This window comes from Atractosteus spatula, chromosome 1, assembly GCF_055471065.1.
Source record: "Atractosteus spatula isolate fAtrSpa1 chromosome 1, fAtrSpa1.hap1, whole genome shotgun sequence".
Taxonomy (NCBI): domain Eukaryota; kingdom Metazoa; phylum Chordata; class Actinopteri; order Semionotiformes; family Lepisosteidae; genus Atractosteus; species Atractosteus spatula.
The window spans coordinates 22,737,074-22,753,597 of NC_142706.1; the positions used below are offsets into that span (position 1 = coordinate 22,737,074).

Genomic DNA, 16,524 nt, shown 5'->3' on the forward strand with positions numbered 1-16,524 from the left:
TTTTCCAGGTTTTACACTGTAGCTGAATAAAAAAAAGGTCATTAGTCAGGTCTTGCATTTCAATTTCAGTTTTTGAAATCCTGAATAGCTTGTCCCAACTCCCAACCCAAATTGTGAGGAAAATTGAAATATCCAATGATAACCATTTCTTTCTTTGCACATGTTGTATATTCTGGCTTTCATCAGATAAAACATCATTATAACTGATGCATGCTTGTAACATGCCAACACTGGATGATTTAAATATTTTCTGGTTTGTTTGAGCCAAATAGATTCTGAGGCCTTTGATTCCTCTAGTTTAAGTTCTTCAGTATGCCTGAATGCTGTTTTTATTTTATACTGCTACACCTCCACCTCTTCTAACATTAATGTCTCTCCAAAAGGCTATGAACCCATTAATGCTGTTTTCCTTGTCATCACTTTCCTTTAGCAATGTGTCTGAAATTCCAGTTACAAGATAATACAGTAGCTTCTGTTTCTTGCATTTTATTCTTAACATTGATTGCATTGGGGTCCAAATACTTAAACACCTACAGTAGTCCTTCTGCATTCTTTTTTGTCTTTACTCATAACGTATTTGTCTTGCAGTTTTTTTTCCATTTTCCATTCTTGTTTCTTTTTAGATCCTTGCCCCAAGCTGATTTGTATGTCATCCATTGCTTTAGTATAAAAAGATTTTCAATGACTGACATAGCTGAAGTCTTCTCAAGCACACAGTGCTCTTGGAGATGTGATACATTTTTTTTTAGATTAGTGTTTGCAGTTCTTCACCCTTGCATGATGCAGGCACAATCTCTTAAATCGCCACCGATTTGATCCTGCCATTCAGGTAGTCATGTAGGGTCTTTTAATTTGTTTCATATAGAAAGCATGCTGGTTCTATATCAGTGTGGTTTGTCCCAACATGAACAAGGACTACAGGGATTTTACCTGCTCTTAAAAGCCTGTTTGCTCTCTGGAGAGTACTAGCCACCATAATTCCAGGGAGACATTACATACAGTTGATGATTCCCATTAAAAATCTCAGGAGCAGTGTTTCTGAGAACAGAGCCTATAACAACCACCACTTCTCTTTTTCTACTGTTTTTAGTGGCACTGACTGACTGGTTGAAGATCTTTTGACTGGAGCCTGATTTTCATTTGTCTGTGATGGTGGTAACCTGGGAGGTTGTTCCTTGAGCTTCCAAGTCTTGACTGATTCCAGGTCTTGGAGTAATGTCAACGTACGGTGTATGTCAATATAATTTCAGGTGATCTTGGGAAGAACAAATAACATTGCAAGTGTAAGCAGTAGCAAAAGAGACAACAGGTCTGTAGCACCCTCACTAGTCCTGAACAGTGCAAATACTATGGAAAAACATGAGTGGAAGAATGAGAAATGCCCAGCATATGGATAGATTTTATAGGTGTTGTAGAAAACTCAGTCATAGACTTACTACATAGAAGTGATGCTGCGAGAAAGAAAAATTATTCTAGCAATGAAATATTTAAGCAACAGAACTGGATATTGATGAGAGACCTCTGTGTCACCCTGAAACTTCAATCTGAGAGTGTTATCACAATCCAGGAATCAAATTCAAAGGCCAACAGAATTTGGTAAATTATTTTTTTTATCAGTTCTTTATGCAATCATACTTTTGAAAAACAAGTCAATTTGTTGCCTGCTTGTTTATGGTGTCAGCTGTAATGTTATTTCAGTGAACTAGATAGAAGGCTTCACTTGGAGAGGTGCAAACAGATCTTATTGATATATAATAGCACCCTTAAGCATGTTGGGAAGCTTCTTATACTAATACTCCTGCAACAACAGAGAATACAAACTGTTATTCATTGTAGTCAACATAAATATGCACCTGTCTATACTAGGAAGTATTGCCATAAAGACTATGGATCTGATCACAGTACAAAGCACAACATTTTAACAAAAAAACAAAACTGCAGTCAAGCAGAGAACAGGACCTTTGTTGAACTTTGTTGAAGTGGATGGACAATTTGAGACAGAGATGTTTCAGGGAAGATTTGGCAAGCCTACAGAAAAGAGAAATCTGCAGTTGAAAAGAGCTCAAACAGGATCAGCAGCTTGGTCATTGTGTGGAAGCTTTCAGGGTGGATGAATGATAAAATAATAAAACCTCAAACCACCTTTAAATAAATCATTATCCCTTTCCAGTAATTGAAGACACTTTACCAGACCTGAGTAAAATCAGAATGTTTTCCATTTGTGATGTGAAGAACATTTTCTGGCATGTAGATGAGAAGTAATTCAGGTGGGTAGCTGCATCAGCATGCATAGTCTGCAAAGGAACAAGTAATAGGTTTATTCCATGCTAAAAAGAAAAGAGAGAAAACGCAGTGTTTCAGCTATGAAAAAGAGGAGGTTCCTTGACAGATACAGCAGGTGAACAATTAAATTGAATGCAAATTGACGGCTCCAACTGAAAGAATTGCCCTTTCCTTGGTTGATCAGAGGAAAAGAGCTTCTGACAGATGACAGATGCCTTAGACCAATAGATGTAAAAGGGATTTGACGGTTTCTGAGGAAGGTGAGCTACCAAATTCTACAGCCACATTTTAGAGACATGTGAGCCACTGAAGCAAATCACACACAAAAAAGCTTTTAAAGTCCATCCAGAAGGTCACTGAACAGAATAAGGAACTCCAAGTTCCAAAGAAGATGATATTGGAGGGATAGCCTGAGGTCAAAAAACACATACTACTGGAGTTATGTGAAATATGAGGTATGTGAAAACATACTGTATTGCAACTGGAGAGATGAGCTCTGTGTGCAGAATAGGTTAATCTTTAAAAAATAAAGGGTGGTTGTTCCAGCTTCATTCAGAAGAGATGTAACGCACAGAATTCAGTCATCAGGTATCACACATTCATGGATGGTTGCTTGAACAGAGCATATGAATGTGTCTGTTGGCTAGGTATGGAGACACAACTGCAGTCAGACATAGAACAATGCACCATCTGCAGTGGTTTTTCCTTTTGAAAATGAACAGACTTATTTGTATTTGATTGTCAAAACAATCTGATTATAGTGGACTAGTTCTTAAACTTTTTTGGGAAACTATTTAAAGAACACAAAGGCAATTGTTAGAAAGTCTAAAATTTTGAAAGACGTGGCATTCCAGACAGTGGTTTGGAACTCAGAGTAGTTTATAGTCTTCAGCAAAGTATGGCATTTCACACCCAAAACATCATCATCAGGGTACCCAGAGAGTAATGGGAAGGTGAAATTTGCAATTAAAACAGCAAAAAGGCCCATGGTCAAAGGAAAGAGAGCTGGATCAGATCAGTACATTGCTGGAACACAGATACACCACCATGCAGGGATCAGACAGCATGGTTACTGAAGAAGCAGCCAACATGAATATATCATTATAAATAGGGGGTTAAGAAAATGGAGAATACAACAAAATACCAGTAAAAGACTGAGCATGTTAATTAACAATTAAAATCTGAATAAAATCATAAAATAAATAATCATAAGCACCATATTGTAATGATTCTTCCAATTGTAGCAATGCAGGAGTTGGAGAAGCCACAGCGAGTACCGGTATAATTCGACGCCCCGTCTGAAGGGACATGTGTGGTTAGTGAGAACCAGAAGAAAACAAAACAAAAAGGAAAAATACAAAAATGTGCCATTAAGTAAGTGTGGCACTGCACCATCATGAAGAGCGGTGCCCAGACTGGACTTACCCTATCTAATGGGGTCCAGCCTGGAAAAAAACTCCGCTTGGCGGTGGGGACCAGACTGGATTTACCCTATTTAAAGGGGTCCAGTCTGGGAGAGCAGGCCAAGGCCAAATAAAAATTCAAATTGTGGGAAAAGGTCAGCCTGTCCCAGTAGACATACAGTACAGGCTTAAAGAAAGAGGGACAGGCTAAAAGAAAATAAAAAGAAGAAATACTGCCTCATGCTCGGGTATAATCACCTCCGGGACTGCCGGTGTAATGATCCTCCCCTTCTGGGGGTGCCCTGCTCGTCCTTCAGGGGGTGTTCATTGTGCCTTTAAAGAGCCTTCACAGCTGCGGCTCATCAGTGATTTAGCCAGTGCAGCTGTGTTTAGCCTCCACACTGAACACTCCCCTCGCATGTAATGCCAGACAATCTTTACTTTAATTTACTCCAGGCACCCAAATTCTGGCACAGTTTTGTTGAAAAGAGTAATAAATCAGTCACACTGGGTTAAACAAGTATTAACAATGACAGTGACACACTAAACAACACATAAGACAAAACACAACATACAATTTACTCTACAAACATGACATAATGACTAACAGGCCAAAAGTAGGGATAATTAACATGCATTCTATACCATACAAAATACAATCTAGAGATAAATCTGGATGCTACAAAATGCACGGAAATCTATTCTAAAAATGCATCCAATGACCAGAAGAGACCATTTTTAACCAGAAATCAGAGTTTTCTAAGAACAACAAAATAGCAAGACCCTTAATTATTTACCAAAAATTTAATCAACCAAAGTAAACAGGATTCCTTTGATCAATGTGCCTCAGGCCCAATACAACTCTGTTATCACTTCAGTTTCTTTCTTGCTTTGAAGAGAACCAGAAATGTTGACACTAGCTAGGTGTTTGACTACCCTCCCACCTAACTGTAACAATATGAAAGAAAACAGCTTCCTTTTTTAGGATTTTTCAAAACTTGTTAGATATCTTTTAGATTACGGAAAGTATTGAAAGTGGGAGATCTGTGTTGAGCAAATGGCATTTTGTTACTCTTTACCCTTTACAGTAATGGGGTTACATAATAGGGCAAAAGTCATATATTTTTAGGAGAGAGGAAGTGTTTTTTTTTTTGCCATATCCAAACTGCTTGTATTTAAAGTAGACATTATGATTGTCAGGATTTTTTCTAATTAATAGGAGCTTTTATAGGAATAAAACATTCCCTTGGAAAGATATTGAATTAAATAAAAGTAGGATGTGAAATAGAAATAGCAGAATCAGTATATATTTTATATTTACCAAAGTGTTGTAGTGAAAACACTAGGGGGCACAAGTGATCTTTTGAAAAATGTAGTGACTGTGAAGCATTTCAAAAGGAGCACTATTTTTTCATGAATTAAAAAATAAAATGGTTATTGTTAAACATATTTAGGCTTTTAGTTTTCCCAGAGTAGGAGTTGATGTTTTAATTGAGGATTTTTTTTCTGTGTCAGCTAAACATTAAAAGCCCCACCAACACACCCAGATCAAATGTCAGATGTTTTTGTTGTTTATGAATATTCCAAGATATATCATGGTCAATGGGATAGTAATCTTTTTAAATTTTAATATATATTATTTGTTAAGAATGCTTTTTAACAGCTGTTAATGTTGCTGGTGATTTTCCAGTAAGGATAATATAGTGAATTACTTAAAAAAAAGTATTGTATAATGTTAACAAAAATGTGAAGAAGCATGCTATGCTTGTAGTGCACCTTAAATTCGGATACGTGCTTTATATGCTTATTTACTAATTTAACTCATAAACTACTGTCAGAACTATTTACAGGATCATAGTTACTGTCTGACAAAGAAGTTATTTTATTAAAAAATGTAAAAATATAGTTACACTTTCTGGAAATCAGTATTTGCTGTACATTTTATTTAATTTGCACATGGTGTCATTTATTGGTAATATTAATACACTGTAGTTTAAACTTATGATACATAAGCAAGTAATTGAATGTTCATAAAGTACCCAATTAGACCCTAATAACAGAAAATACTAACCTCCAAAGTAATTGTCTAAGTGAATGTTTTGCCAAAGCTGTTGCCATAGTAACCGTTTGCCATGCTTTGCAGATGTGCTTTGATGAGGGATGTCCGTGAACTGCCTTGTAATATAGCTGCCATGTCAACTGCAGCCCTTTTTCTTGCACTATGTTTCAATATTTATTTTTGTTCTTCTCAGATTTTTAAAAATTTGTTCTACTTGCATTTCTTCCTTTGTTTTTTTTTCATGATCAAATGAATTTATGTTTCTGGTTCAGGGTGAAGCCATGTTCAATAGCTGACTGCTTTTTTTTAGCTGATATTCACTCAAAAAATGAAAGGTCTTGCAAATTGAAAAAAAAAGACATTCACGTGCATTCTTTCTTGCTATACATGTGCCGGGTGATAAAACTGAACACTAATTTTTCCTTAACAGAATAAGACATAGCAAAATGAGAGACACAATGCTTCAGGATCATAATAAGCCTCTTAGTGTGTTGTAAAATCTTTCATGTCTTCCTCAATGTAAAGTGAAAATAAGACAAGATGTATTGCTGTAAGAAACAATTTTATTTGAATCTAAGGTTTCATGATATTCCAATTAGATTCTTTCTAGAAGGGAATTGTTTATCTCTTCTTAAATGGTGCTGCCTGCTTCACCTTTTGCCTTACAGGTTCTGAGATACTTTAAATTCATCTGCAAAGAAAATCTAAAATCTGTCCACAGCACCACTCACAATTTGCCTTTGATGAAGCTCAGGTTAAATAAGGAAACCTTGACCCATAACTGTCAGAGTGCAGTTGGACAGTGTAACCTTGAGGATTAAGAATGCTGGGATGTGATTAACAGTTTTTTTTTTCTTCCAGTTTCTTCACAGAGTAATAGATGGTGTGTGTGGGCGAGATCCTCCTCGACTGCATGACTACAGCAGTGTTTGGAGCTTGAGGGAATGGCTGGAGTTAGTCGATACACTTTCTTCAGTATTCAGAACAGCAATTGGAAAGAAAATGTCTGACGAGGAGGTGAGAATATCAGTATTATTTTTAGCATTGCTAATTATTTTCCTGTTACAAACCCTCAGTTGGGATCCAGCAGTTGGCCTTGACAGTCAGCACAAGAGAGATGAAGGGTAGGTGCTTTAGTTTTCTGAAATGTACAGGGTCACACCACCTGCTTTGCAAAGCAAATCATCAAGTTAAAAGTAGTGGAATCTGAGATGTAGGGCCCAACCTTGCTGGAAAAGGAGGCCTTTATGTTTTAAGCCATTTGGGAGTCCTGCTGAATAAAATTGAAAAAGGTTTCAAAATGTGTGTCATAATAAGCCAGATTGAACCACCTGAAAAAGCTTGAAAAACTTGTGCATGTATAGTTCATTGAGATTTTTATTTTCTCTGATTAGTACAGCCTCCTGTCTAGTTTTTAAAAAAGAACAAACAGAAACAGTAATGGAAGGTGCTAGTAAACACCAACCTGAAATGTTGGAAGTGCTGCTGGAAAGGCTTAGCAACATAGTGATTAGGATGCAGAAGGCAGAGTGCTCACTGGAACTATATTACTGTTGTGAAGGCAGGTGTGCATTCAAACTAACCATTGAACTAGCAGACTGAATCATTTCCAGCAGGGGCTCATCTTCCTGGCTTAGAGGTGAAACAACCACTGTGTGATCACTAAACCTGAAAGAATCAGCTCTGTTTCTTCTCCGAGTATATGATTGCCAAGAAGTAATTATTTCCAAAGATACAAATTTGATCACTTAAATCTTCACAATGAAATACGTTCATTGTTCCTGGTCCCTCGATACACATTTTGGGAGTGTTCTGTAATAAAGCACTTTTGGGTGTATTCTTCTAAAGTGCTTTCAAATATGACTGCTATGACTGAGTGACTGAGCACCCGACTGCTCTTGCTTAATGATGACTCTCCAGTTACTGTTGGAGTCTTTTGCTGGTGGGGTATACTGCAATTGCAGCCAAAAAAATCTAATGAGGTTGTTTGGCAGCTGAGATACCCTTGAAGTGATGGCTAATGGCTGGCAAAATTTTTAAACGGTTGCATTCATTTGCAGAAATTTTCTTATGCACAGTATGACTTGGATACACTTATGCCTATGGTACTAGTTCTCTCATAAATGCCATAACAAAGTACAAAGGTCCTTAACTACTATACCAGAAGCCAGGATGTTCAAATTCCACAATGATCAAATGCCTTTTCTTCAGAACATTTTTTTTCCCTTCATTTCTGTTTACTTTGAGGGTATGTTTCTGTTCTCCTCTCCCTAAACTAGTGTTCATTCTGTTGTCCTTCTGTGGTCTTTGTGAATCCCAAGAGGAGTGGACCAGCTGCTTTTCTGCTCAACACTATATTTTGCCTTTTTTTAAACTAGTTTGAACACATGCACACAAATAGATGGATTGTGTCATGAGTTAGAGCACAGTATAAGGTATAGTGGGAAATAATAGGATACCAATAATAACAGAAAAAAATATGACCATACTGTAAATTTAGTGTGCTGGTATTAATGGCAAACTGGCGATGCTAAGTGCATAGTTAACTATATACAGTACTATAGTAAAGTGTAGGGTTTGGGGGCTCTGTTAACCATGCCAGGACTACCACTGTAAGAAATCACTGTAGCAGCTGGCTTACAGTCAATGCTGTTTGGAGTGTAACTGCTTGTCTACAGATGCTCAAACCCGTGCCACTGTGCCTGTCATTTTGTCACACAGAACCCTGTCAACCCTATAAACCTTTAGTTCTGTTCTCAGAGTGAAACTTTCCTTTGCCTTGTCTATGTTCTTGCAGGAAGCTATTCTTTCTTGTGTTGCTTCTGTCAATTATTAATTAGTCACATTACTCAATTGTCTTGACTCAGATGGTTAGGAGTGTTTTGGAAAATGAGGACAGCTTCATTTATTTGAGTTAAATGCATTTTTTTATCTCTGCCATTTTACTTATGAAACTGTATTTGATGTACACCTGTGACAATCGGTTATTTTCCGAGAACACAATGCCTGCATTATATTTAAAATGAGTATAGTTTTAAGATTTTTTACATTAATGACAGAAATTTAGTTTCACATTTGTCGAAGTATTTGTTTTACATATAAACTTTAGGCTAGGGTATTTTTAATAGAAATTAGAGATCTAAATTTAAATATAGATTTAAATACAGACATAGCATAACAGATATTTCTGAATGTATTGATTATCTGGAAAATGTCTTTATCCAAGCCTTGCTGAAGAAGTTAAATAGCTATAGCTGTAAACAGAAATGTGGCTGCACTGTGCTAACAAAATCTTTAGACAATACTGATTTAAAATACACATTGTTGCAATAAAATGAAAATACAATTATTGTGTGTGTTAAATGTGTAGGTGCAGCAATCAATAAACTGGCTTGACATCGGCTATCAAGAAGCAATTCTGACTTGCCTGAAGGGCAGAAAGGAGGAAATCCGACAAGCATTGGTTGAAAAAACAAATGCAATTTCTTCAACACAGCTGCAGGACTTTGACTGGCAGATAAAGGTAGGATACAGGTTTTGAACTGTTAGTAATTTTAAAATGGAGCATGTGTTGTGTACATGGTGGAAGCACAATAAGAAGCATTGACTGCTGGGTTAATGTTGTTGTTTTCTTCTCATACTGCAGATTTTGTATGGCATTATAAAAATGGAATGGCGTGTTTTTATAAAGGTTATATTCATCTCTTCTCAAATTGATTATATTGATTTCACAAGCTAACTAAAGGTCTCCATATTAAGGGCTGGGGTAAAAATGTTATGCTGCAAGCATCTAACGCTGTAGTTTACACTTGTCAGGAAATTGTAAACACTGCAGAGACCTGAATGTTCGGGAAAAGAGAGCACGCAGTGGGAACAGATGTTAAGTGGATATTATTGTGCTGATTGTTCCAGTCTGCTTGACATGCAGAGTTGCCCTGCCAAATTTAGCATTATGCAGATCTACCGTGTTTAAATGGGCTAGTAATAATGCAACAGTAATGTTTTTGAACGGCTTTGTTTTCAGAAAATGACACAGCTTTGAAAAATAGTTTTCTGTATCTGAAGGGATTTTACCACTTGCAACAATTGCTTGTCATTTTTGTTTGTTGTTTTAGGTCTGGGTTGAACTCGTGATCGTATTTAAAATACTATCCTGACAGTTTCAGTCTTTAGGGAACTAGTGGTGTGCATCGTGCTGCCATTGCATTACACGTACAGCTCGCAATGAATAATTCAGGCAATGTGAAGCATTCATTAGTGCTGGATGCTGTTTATCTGGCTAATTTTAAATGCAGTGTCTGTGCTAATTGCTGATGATTGTAGGTAAGAAATAATATAACATTGAAGCTTATTAAAACTCCACTGGATATCTTTCATTGGAGATGATCATAGTCAGATATACTTGGATTTGGCAAGACCAGCAGTTAAATAAATATTTGTAAATGCAGTTTTTTGCATTATTGTTTAAAAATGTATTAATATGGTGCCGGTCTTCTAGTTAATATAGAGTAGAAAATGTATAAAGTAGTGAAGTCAGTCAACTTCACTACAGATAAGAATGAGAATATTCATGTTCTGTGAGCCCTTCTGTAGAAACCGCATGTGATAATTATTATACAGATTATAACAGTTATAATAATAGTTAAAATATAAATGTGTGCAGCTAAATGAATAACAGAAAAAGATAAATGTCGAAATAGTGCCAATGTAAGGTAACTGGTATTATATCTTTCATTCAGTTGTCTTTCATTGGCATTAAATATATTTCCTAAATAAAATTGTATATTCTCAAAGCTGCTTTGCATCTTAAAAAGCTTGTGTAGTTCAGGTGAATGTAAATGTGAGATATAGTATTAAATTAATGCATACAGTAACTCAAAATATTCTGTTACTGTTAGTAATATATTCTGTTAGTGCTCTGCTGTGCTGTTACTGCTATGTGTAGCATTTCACGCAAAGCAGCCTTAATTACATTATTATGTACTGTGTGTACCATGATAGATACAGTGGGTATAGAAAGTCAACACCCCCTTTCAAAATGTTCACCTTTTGTTGCCCTAAAGTCCCAAAAGAAGACGCATAAAATCCAACTTTTTCAAATTTACAAATTGTACCTTGCAACATCCAAGTGAAAAAAGAAAACAAAATTTCTAGAAAAAAAATATATTAACTGGGTTGGATAACCTCCCCCACCCCGAGTTAATACTTGGTAGAAGCACCGTTTTCTTGAATTACAGCCTTGAGTCTGCTTGGATACATCTCTACCAACTTTGCACACCTAGAGGTAGGAATATTTACACATTCCACCTTATAGAATTGTTCAAGCTCAGTCAAACTGCGTGGTGACCGTTGATGGACTGCCCTCTTCATGTCATTCCAAAGATTTTCAATGGAATTTAGGTCGGGGCTCTGATTAGGCCACTCAAGTACATTCACCTTCCTATCTTTCAGCCACTGTATGGTTGCTTTGGCGATGTGCTTTGGGTCATTGTCATGTTGAAAGGTGAACCATCTTCCCATTTTCAACTTCCGGGCTGAGGGCTGCAGGTTTTCTTCAAGAATTTGCCTGTATTTTGCACCATCCATCTTCCCTTCTATCCTGACAAGTGCCCCAGTCCCAGCTGAAGAGAAACACCCCCACAACAGGATGCTGCCACCACCATGCTTTACTGTAGGAATGGTGTTCTTTAGATGGTAAGATCTGTTGGGTTTTCGCCAGACGTAGTTTTGCATTCTGGCCAAAAAGTTAGTTTTTGGTCTCACTTGGCCACAGAATCTTTAAGGTGCTTTTTAGCAAAACATAAACAAGACCACCCTCCCATACAGGCCAGATTTGTGGAGCGCTTGTGATGTTGTTGTCACAGGCACACAATAACCAGTCTTTGCCATAAAAGCCTGTAGCTCCTTCAAAGTTGCCATTGGCCTCTTGGTAGCCTCTCTGATCAGTCTCCTTCTTGATCGGTCATCCAGTTTGGAAGGGCGGCCTGATCTAGGCAAGGTCTAGGTGGTGCCATACGCCTTCCACTTCTTAATGATGGTCTTGACTGTGCTCCATGGGATACTTAAAGCCTTCGAAATCGTTTTATATCCATCTCATGACTTGTGCCTTTCTACAACTTCATCTTGAAGTTCTTTTGAAAGCACCTTTCTGCCCATAGTCGATTCTGCCCATAGTCGATTTCTTTGAAATGCACTTCCAAGCACTGGAATCCTCTAGAAACAGCTGCCTTTATTCTGAACTAATCAAAAATCACCACAATTGATCACAGGTGGGAGCCAATTAGTTTGTTGTGTGACCTGTAAGGTGATTGGTTATACCTGAGCAAGTTTACAAATGCAATTGTAAGGGGTGTTCACTTATCCAAATAAGGTATTATTAATAAGGTATTTTACTGTTGTAATATTAATTTTCAGAATGTTTTAGAATTTTATTTTCACTTGGCTAATGTGGGTCGAATATCTCAGATCGACTACTGGATGGTGAGACGACGAGACTTCAAAATGGTCACTGACACCAAAGTAATCCCGTACAACAGCATCGCCCCACAACATCGGCTATTGGTGTTGGAAGCCAAAGTCCTCCTAGTCCAAACCCCAGCGCAACCAACCACCAAGATTGAATGCATCAAATGGTGGAAATTACCAGAACATCGAGCTGTTGTGAAGGCGACACTAGGACCATTGGTGCCCAATCCAAGATCAACAGTCGGTAAAGATTGGAACGACCTGGCTGAACGCGTCAAGACATGCGCCGCAACCACCCTGGGAACCACAAAACCAAACCGGTGCTTTATCGACAAACAGACCTGGTGGTGGAAAGACGATGTGCAGCAGGCAACCAAGGCAAAAAAGGACACCTACAAGACCTGGCGGCAGACAAAATTTATGATCAACTGGACACGCCTGGTGGGGCAAACAAGATCTAAAAACTCCCCCGCGCACGCGACCGCGCCACACAAGACCTAGGACACGTTATCAACATCAAAGATGAAAATGGGCAGATGATGCAGAAGCCAAAAGACATCCTCCGGCGCTGGAAGGACTACTTTGAGAAAATGTGCAACGAGGAATTTCCGCATCCTCCACTACCAGCAGCTGATACCATCTCCAGCCCAGTACCCACCATCACAATCGCAGAAGTAACCACCGCCATCAACAAGATGAAAAGTGGCAAAGCAACTGGCCCGGACAACATCCCAGCCAAAGTATGGAAGCTCCTTGGAACACAAGGACGCCAAGACGCGAGTCAGCGCCGCTTGGATGAAATGGCGGCAGGTCACTGGAGTACTGTGCGACAAGAAGATCCCTTTGCGCCTAAAATCCAAAGTCAACTGTTCAGTGGTCAGACCAGTGGCCCTATACGGAACTGAATGCTGGCCAACGACAAAGAAACATAAACAGGCACTCCATACGATGGAAATTAAGATGCTGCGATGGACCCTCGGCTTGACAAGACTAGACCATGCCATGAATGAAGAGGTGCGAAAAACACTCAAAGTCGCCCCAATCACTGAGAAAATGAGGGAATCGCGCCTGCGATGGTATGGACACGTGCTCTGCAGCAATGACACATCAATGGCAAAGACTGCCCTCGAATAGAATGTGGAAGGCCGCCAGCCCCATGGACGACCATTTACGCGCTGGCTGGATCGGCTGAAAGACGACATGCGCCTCGCAAAAGTCACCTGCCGAGACGCTGCAGACCGTATGAAGTGGAAAAATCGGTGCAAACAAGCAGACCCCACAAAAGTGGGAAAATGCGAAGAAGAAGAATGTGGGTTACTATGTGTAAATAAAAATGGAACAAGTCTAATTGAATTTGTTTTTATTTTCAGTGTCATACAACAAAAGGTACAAATTTTGAAAGGAGGTGGTGACTTTCTATACCCACTGTATATACTGTATTATTAATCCTTTGAAAATAAGAGATACATTCTGTGTACATTGGAACTAGGCCTGTGTCAATACTCTTGAGAAATACTGTCAAATACTGTTTTAAATTGAATTTACAAGGACTAAAATGTTAGTCCTTGGACAAAATACCTTATGACTTATACTTGAAAAGTAGCAGTTATCTGGTATATGTAAAGATGCATTTGAAAACCATATCTGTATGGCAATATCTGTATGATATTGTGTTTGAATGACTTCAGTTGCTTAATTTATACATGTCAGTTGGTGGAATTTCTATACCTCACAATTTATCAGATACAGTTGACTTTGCTCATTTCATTTTTTTAATTTCTATGCATGTAGTCACTTTATTTTTTCTAACTCCAGAGAAAATTGGAAATTTTACATTTAAAGAAGAAACATATTTCAAAGAAAAATACACAGTATATTTGAATAACATATCTGTCTGTATTTCAAATCCTGAAATACTTAAAGAACTGTATTTGATCCAGGTCTGTTTGGGATTACAGAGTACCCGTAAGCTTGAGTAAAGCATCTATCATCATAGAGTTTATAATTCTTCTTCATTGTCATTTTGATATTATTGCAAAAATAATGGCAGGTAATAACTAATGTAACCAATTGCAATGAGATAGATGGTTATAATTGCACAATAATGATTATTGAATCAATCATATAAATGAACTAAGATAAAAACTATTATATAAGATTATTGATTTAATTTCTATGCAAGAAAATTAAAGATGAATTGAATTTTTCTTCCCCTAAGTCAAGGAATGCCAAGAACTATGTACAGTAGCACTATGTACAGTTATTTTATACTCTTGAGCAGCTTGATAAAAGAGTAATGACCAGGATTGACATTTAAAAAAAAATAATCAATAACACAGTTATGCAACACATTATGAACATTATGAACAGATATATACAGGTCATTGAGTAATCAGTGATTTTCCCCAAATGTCGAAAGCCACAAATTCTACTGTATAATATAGACACTAAATACCTTACAAGGCAAAGATAGAACTTGTTTCTAATAAATAAAATGGATCTCTGTCAGGACTAAATCAGCCTCTCTAAATGGATCCTAATAAATTTATGGGAACTAATTTTATTTATTTTATTTAAATAGATTTAAGGTTGTTCCAATATAAAACTGGCAAATATTTGCTCAAACGTATCTAACATTTTCCTAGGTCTTTTATCCATTTTGGCCCGGTGATGCCATATTGCCTCATCATTTTTAGTACAGTTTTTCAGTATTTCCTGCTTTAAGACATGACATGAAGACATTACTAGAATTGAAAGCCACTATTAAGATTTAGCCAATAGTTGGGGGTGGGGGAGGTTTTTTCAGTCATAACACGTTTCAGGACAGCTTGGTTTGAAGGTATGGACATCTCTGATTACCAGCTGTCTTTTCACAAATACCTTCCAGCCTAAAATACATATAGTTCAGTGTTACAATTTACAAGTGACCTTGAGTATTAGTAAACTGAGAACTTTTTGTAATTTTGTAATTTTTTAGATGTCTGCATGGTGTCCAAAAGCAGTGATATCTTCTCCTGCATTATTTTCTGTTACCTAGTGCAAAGCATGCTTTATTGAAATGATTTCTTGGACTAAACTTGCATACTTTCATTAATTTAAGTATATTATTTATCAATGTAAGCATAAATTAATAATATATTGCATACAGTTACCACCAAAACACAAGTAATTGGGTATTCAGAAAAATGTGTTTTTGTAGTTTTATAGAAAGAAATATTTATTTTCTTTATGCAGCTTTCAAATTTCTTCAAAAACACAAAACGTTACATAGAACGGATACTATTTTTTATATTGAAAACGGAATGTATTTTCAACTATTGTTGAGACTGTATAAAGATGGATGGCTGCCCAAAAAGAGTACAGTGCCTAACAAAAGTATTCCACCCCACTTTTTACATTTTATTGTATTACAATATGGATTCATGATATATTTAACTGGGAGATTTTACTATTGATTGACAGAAAACACTCTATAATATTGAAGTGTAGCGGCGAGGCTTATTAAAATACAGGAATTAAGTTTTCTGCTCCCTTACCAGTCCCTCTCTCTTTCATCTCAGTGGTTCTTGATACAGAGAGGCCATTCCATTTGGTTCACAATTAAGGTGTTTTTTCTAGCTGATAGAGTGTCCTGATAAGGAACAGCTCCCCAAATGCTGAGATTCTCCAGCAACCTTAATAAATGTTATTTGGCGCCTTAAAGTCTGAGATTCCAAGGGAAAGTGTTATTCAAAGTTGGTTTACAACTCTAAGGTCAGAGTGCATGGTTACTCATCATCAGCCAATCAGGAACTGGTAGGGCAGGTTAACACCACGTGGGTCTCTGATGCCCATGAAACTTTCAACCAATGAACAACCTGCATTTCCTCCAGGCAAAACAGGCAACACAGAGCGCAAAACAGTTCCCCTGTAGAACAGTTCCCAAGGGCAGAACAGTTCCCAGGAGCAGGACATTCTCGCAGCGCGCCTGCTGGACATTCAGCCTCAGGGCTCCTCCTGAACATCCTAAGACTCTGCCCGGATCACCACATAACGGCCAGTGTGTCCGAGTGCAGGACTTTCCTCTGTTCTAAGAGTCGAGAACGGAGGTTGCCAGCGAGTAACCAAAGGATCCAACCGAGGTTAGCCAGCAGCAAGCATCGTGAACCCAATCTGAATTTAAGGATTCAGGACTAGCGCTTCATCAGGAACGAACCGGTCTTCTTCCTGACCTGCCAACACGAACTAGCTGGTCTTCAGAGAGCATCAGCAGCGCATCGCAGGAATCTCTCCCACCACATCGCAAGCTGCAACAACACTGCCTGGCACCAACCC

The 16,524-nt window shown here is 37.8% G+C and overlaps 1 protein-coding gene across 1 annotated transcript in view; it reads left to right on the forward strand.

The window, feature by feature from the left end:
- commd8 (COMM domain containing 8) overlaps positions 1 to 16,524 on the forward strand; it is a 61,294-nt gene that overhangs the window by 16,427 nt on the left and 28,343 nt on the right. The window contains exons 2-3 of the mRNA XM_088910474.1: positions 6,607 to 6,762; positions 9,116 to 9,268. Coding sequence (XP_088766600.1) covers positions 6,607 to 6,762; positions 9,116 to 9,268 — 309 coding nt within the window. The remainder of the gene's footprint in view (positions 1 to 6,606; positions 6,763 to 9,115; positions 9,269 to 16,524) is intronic.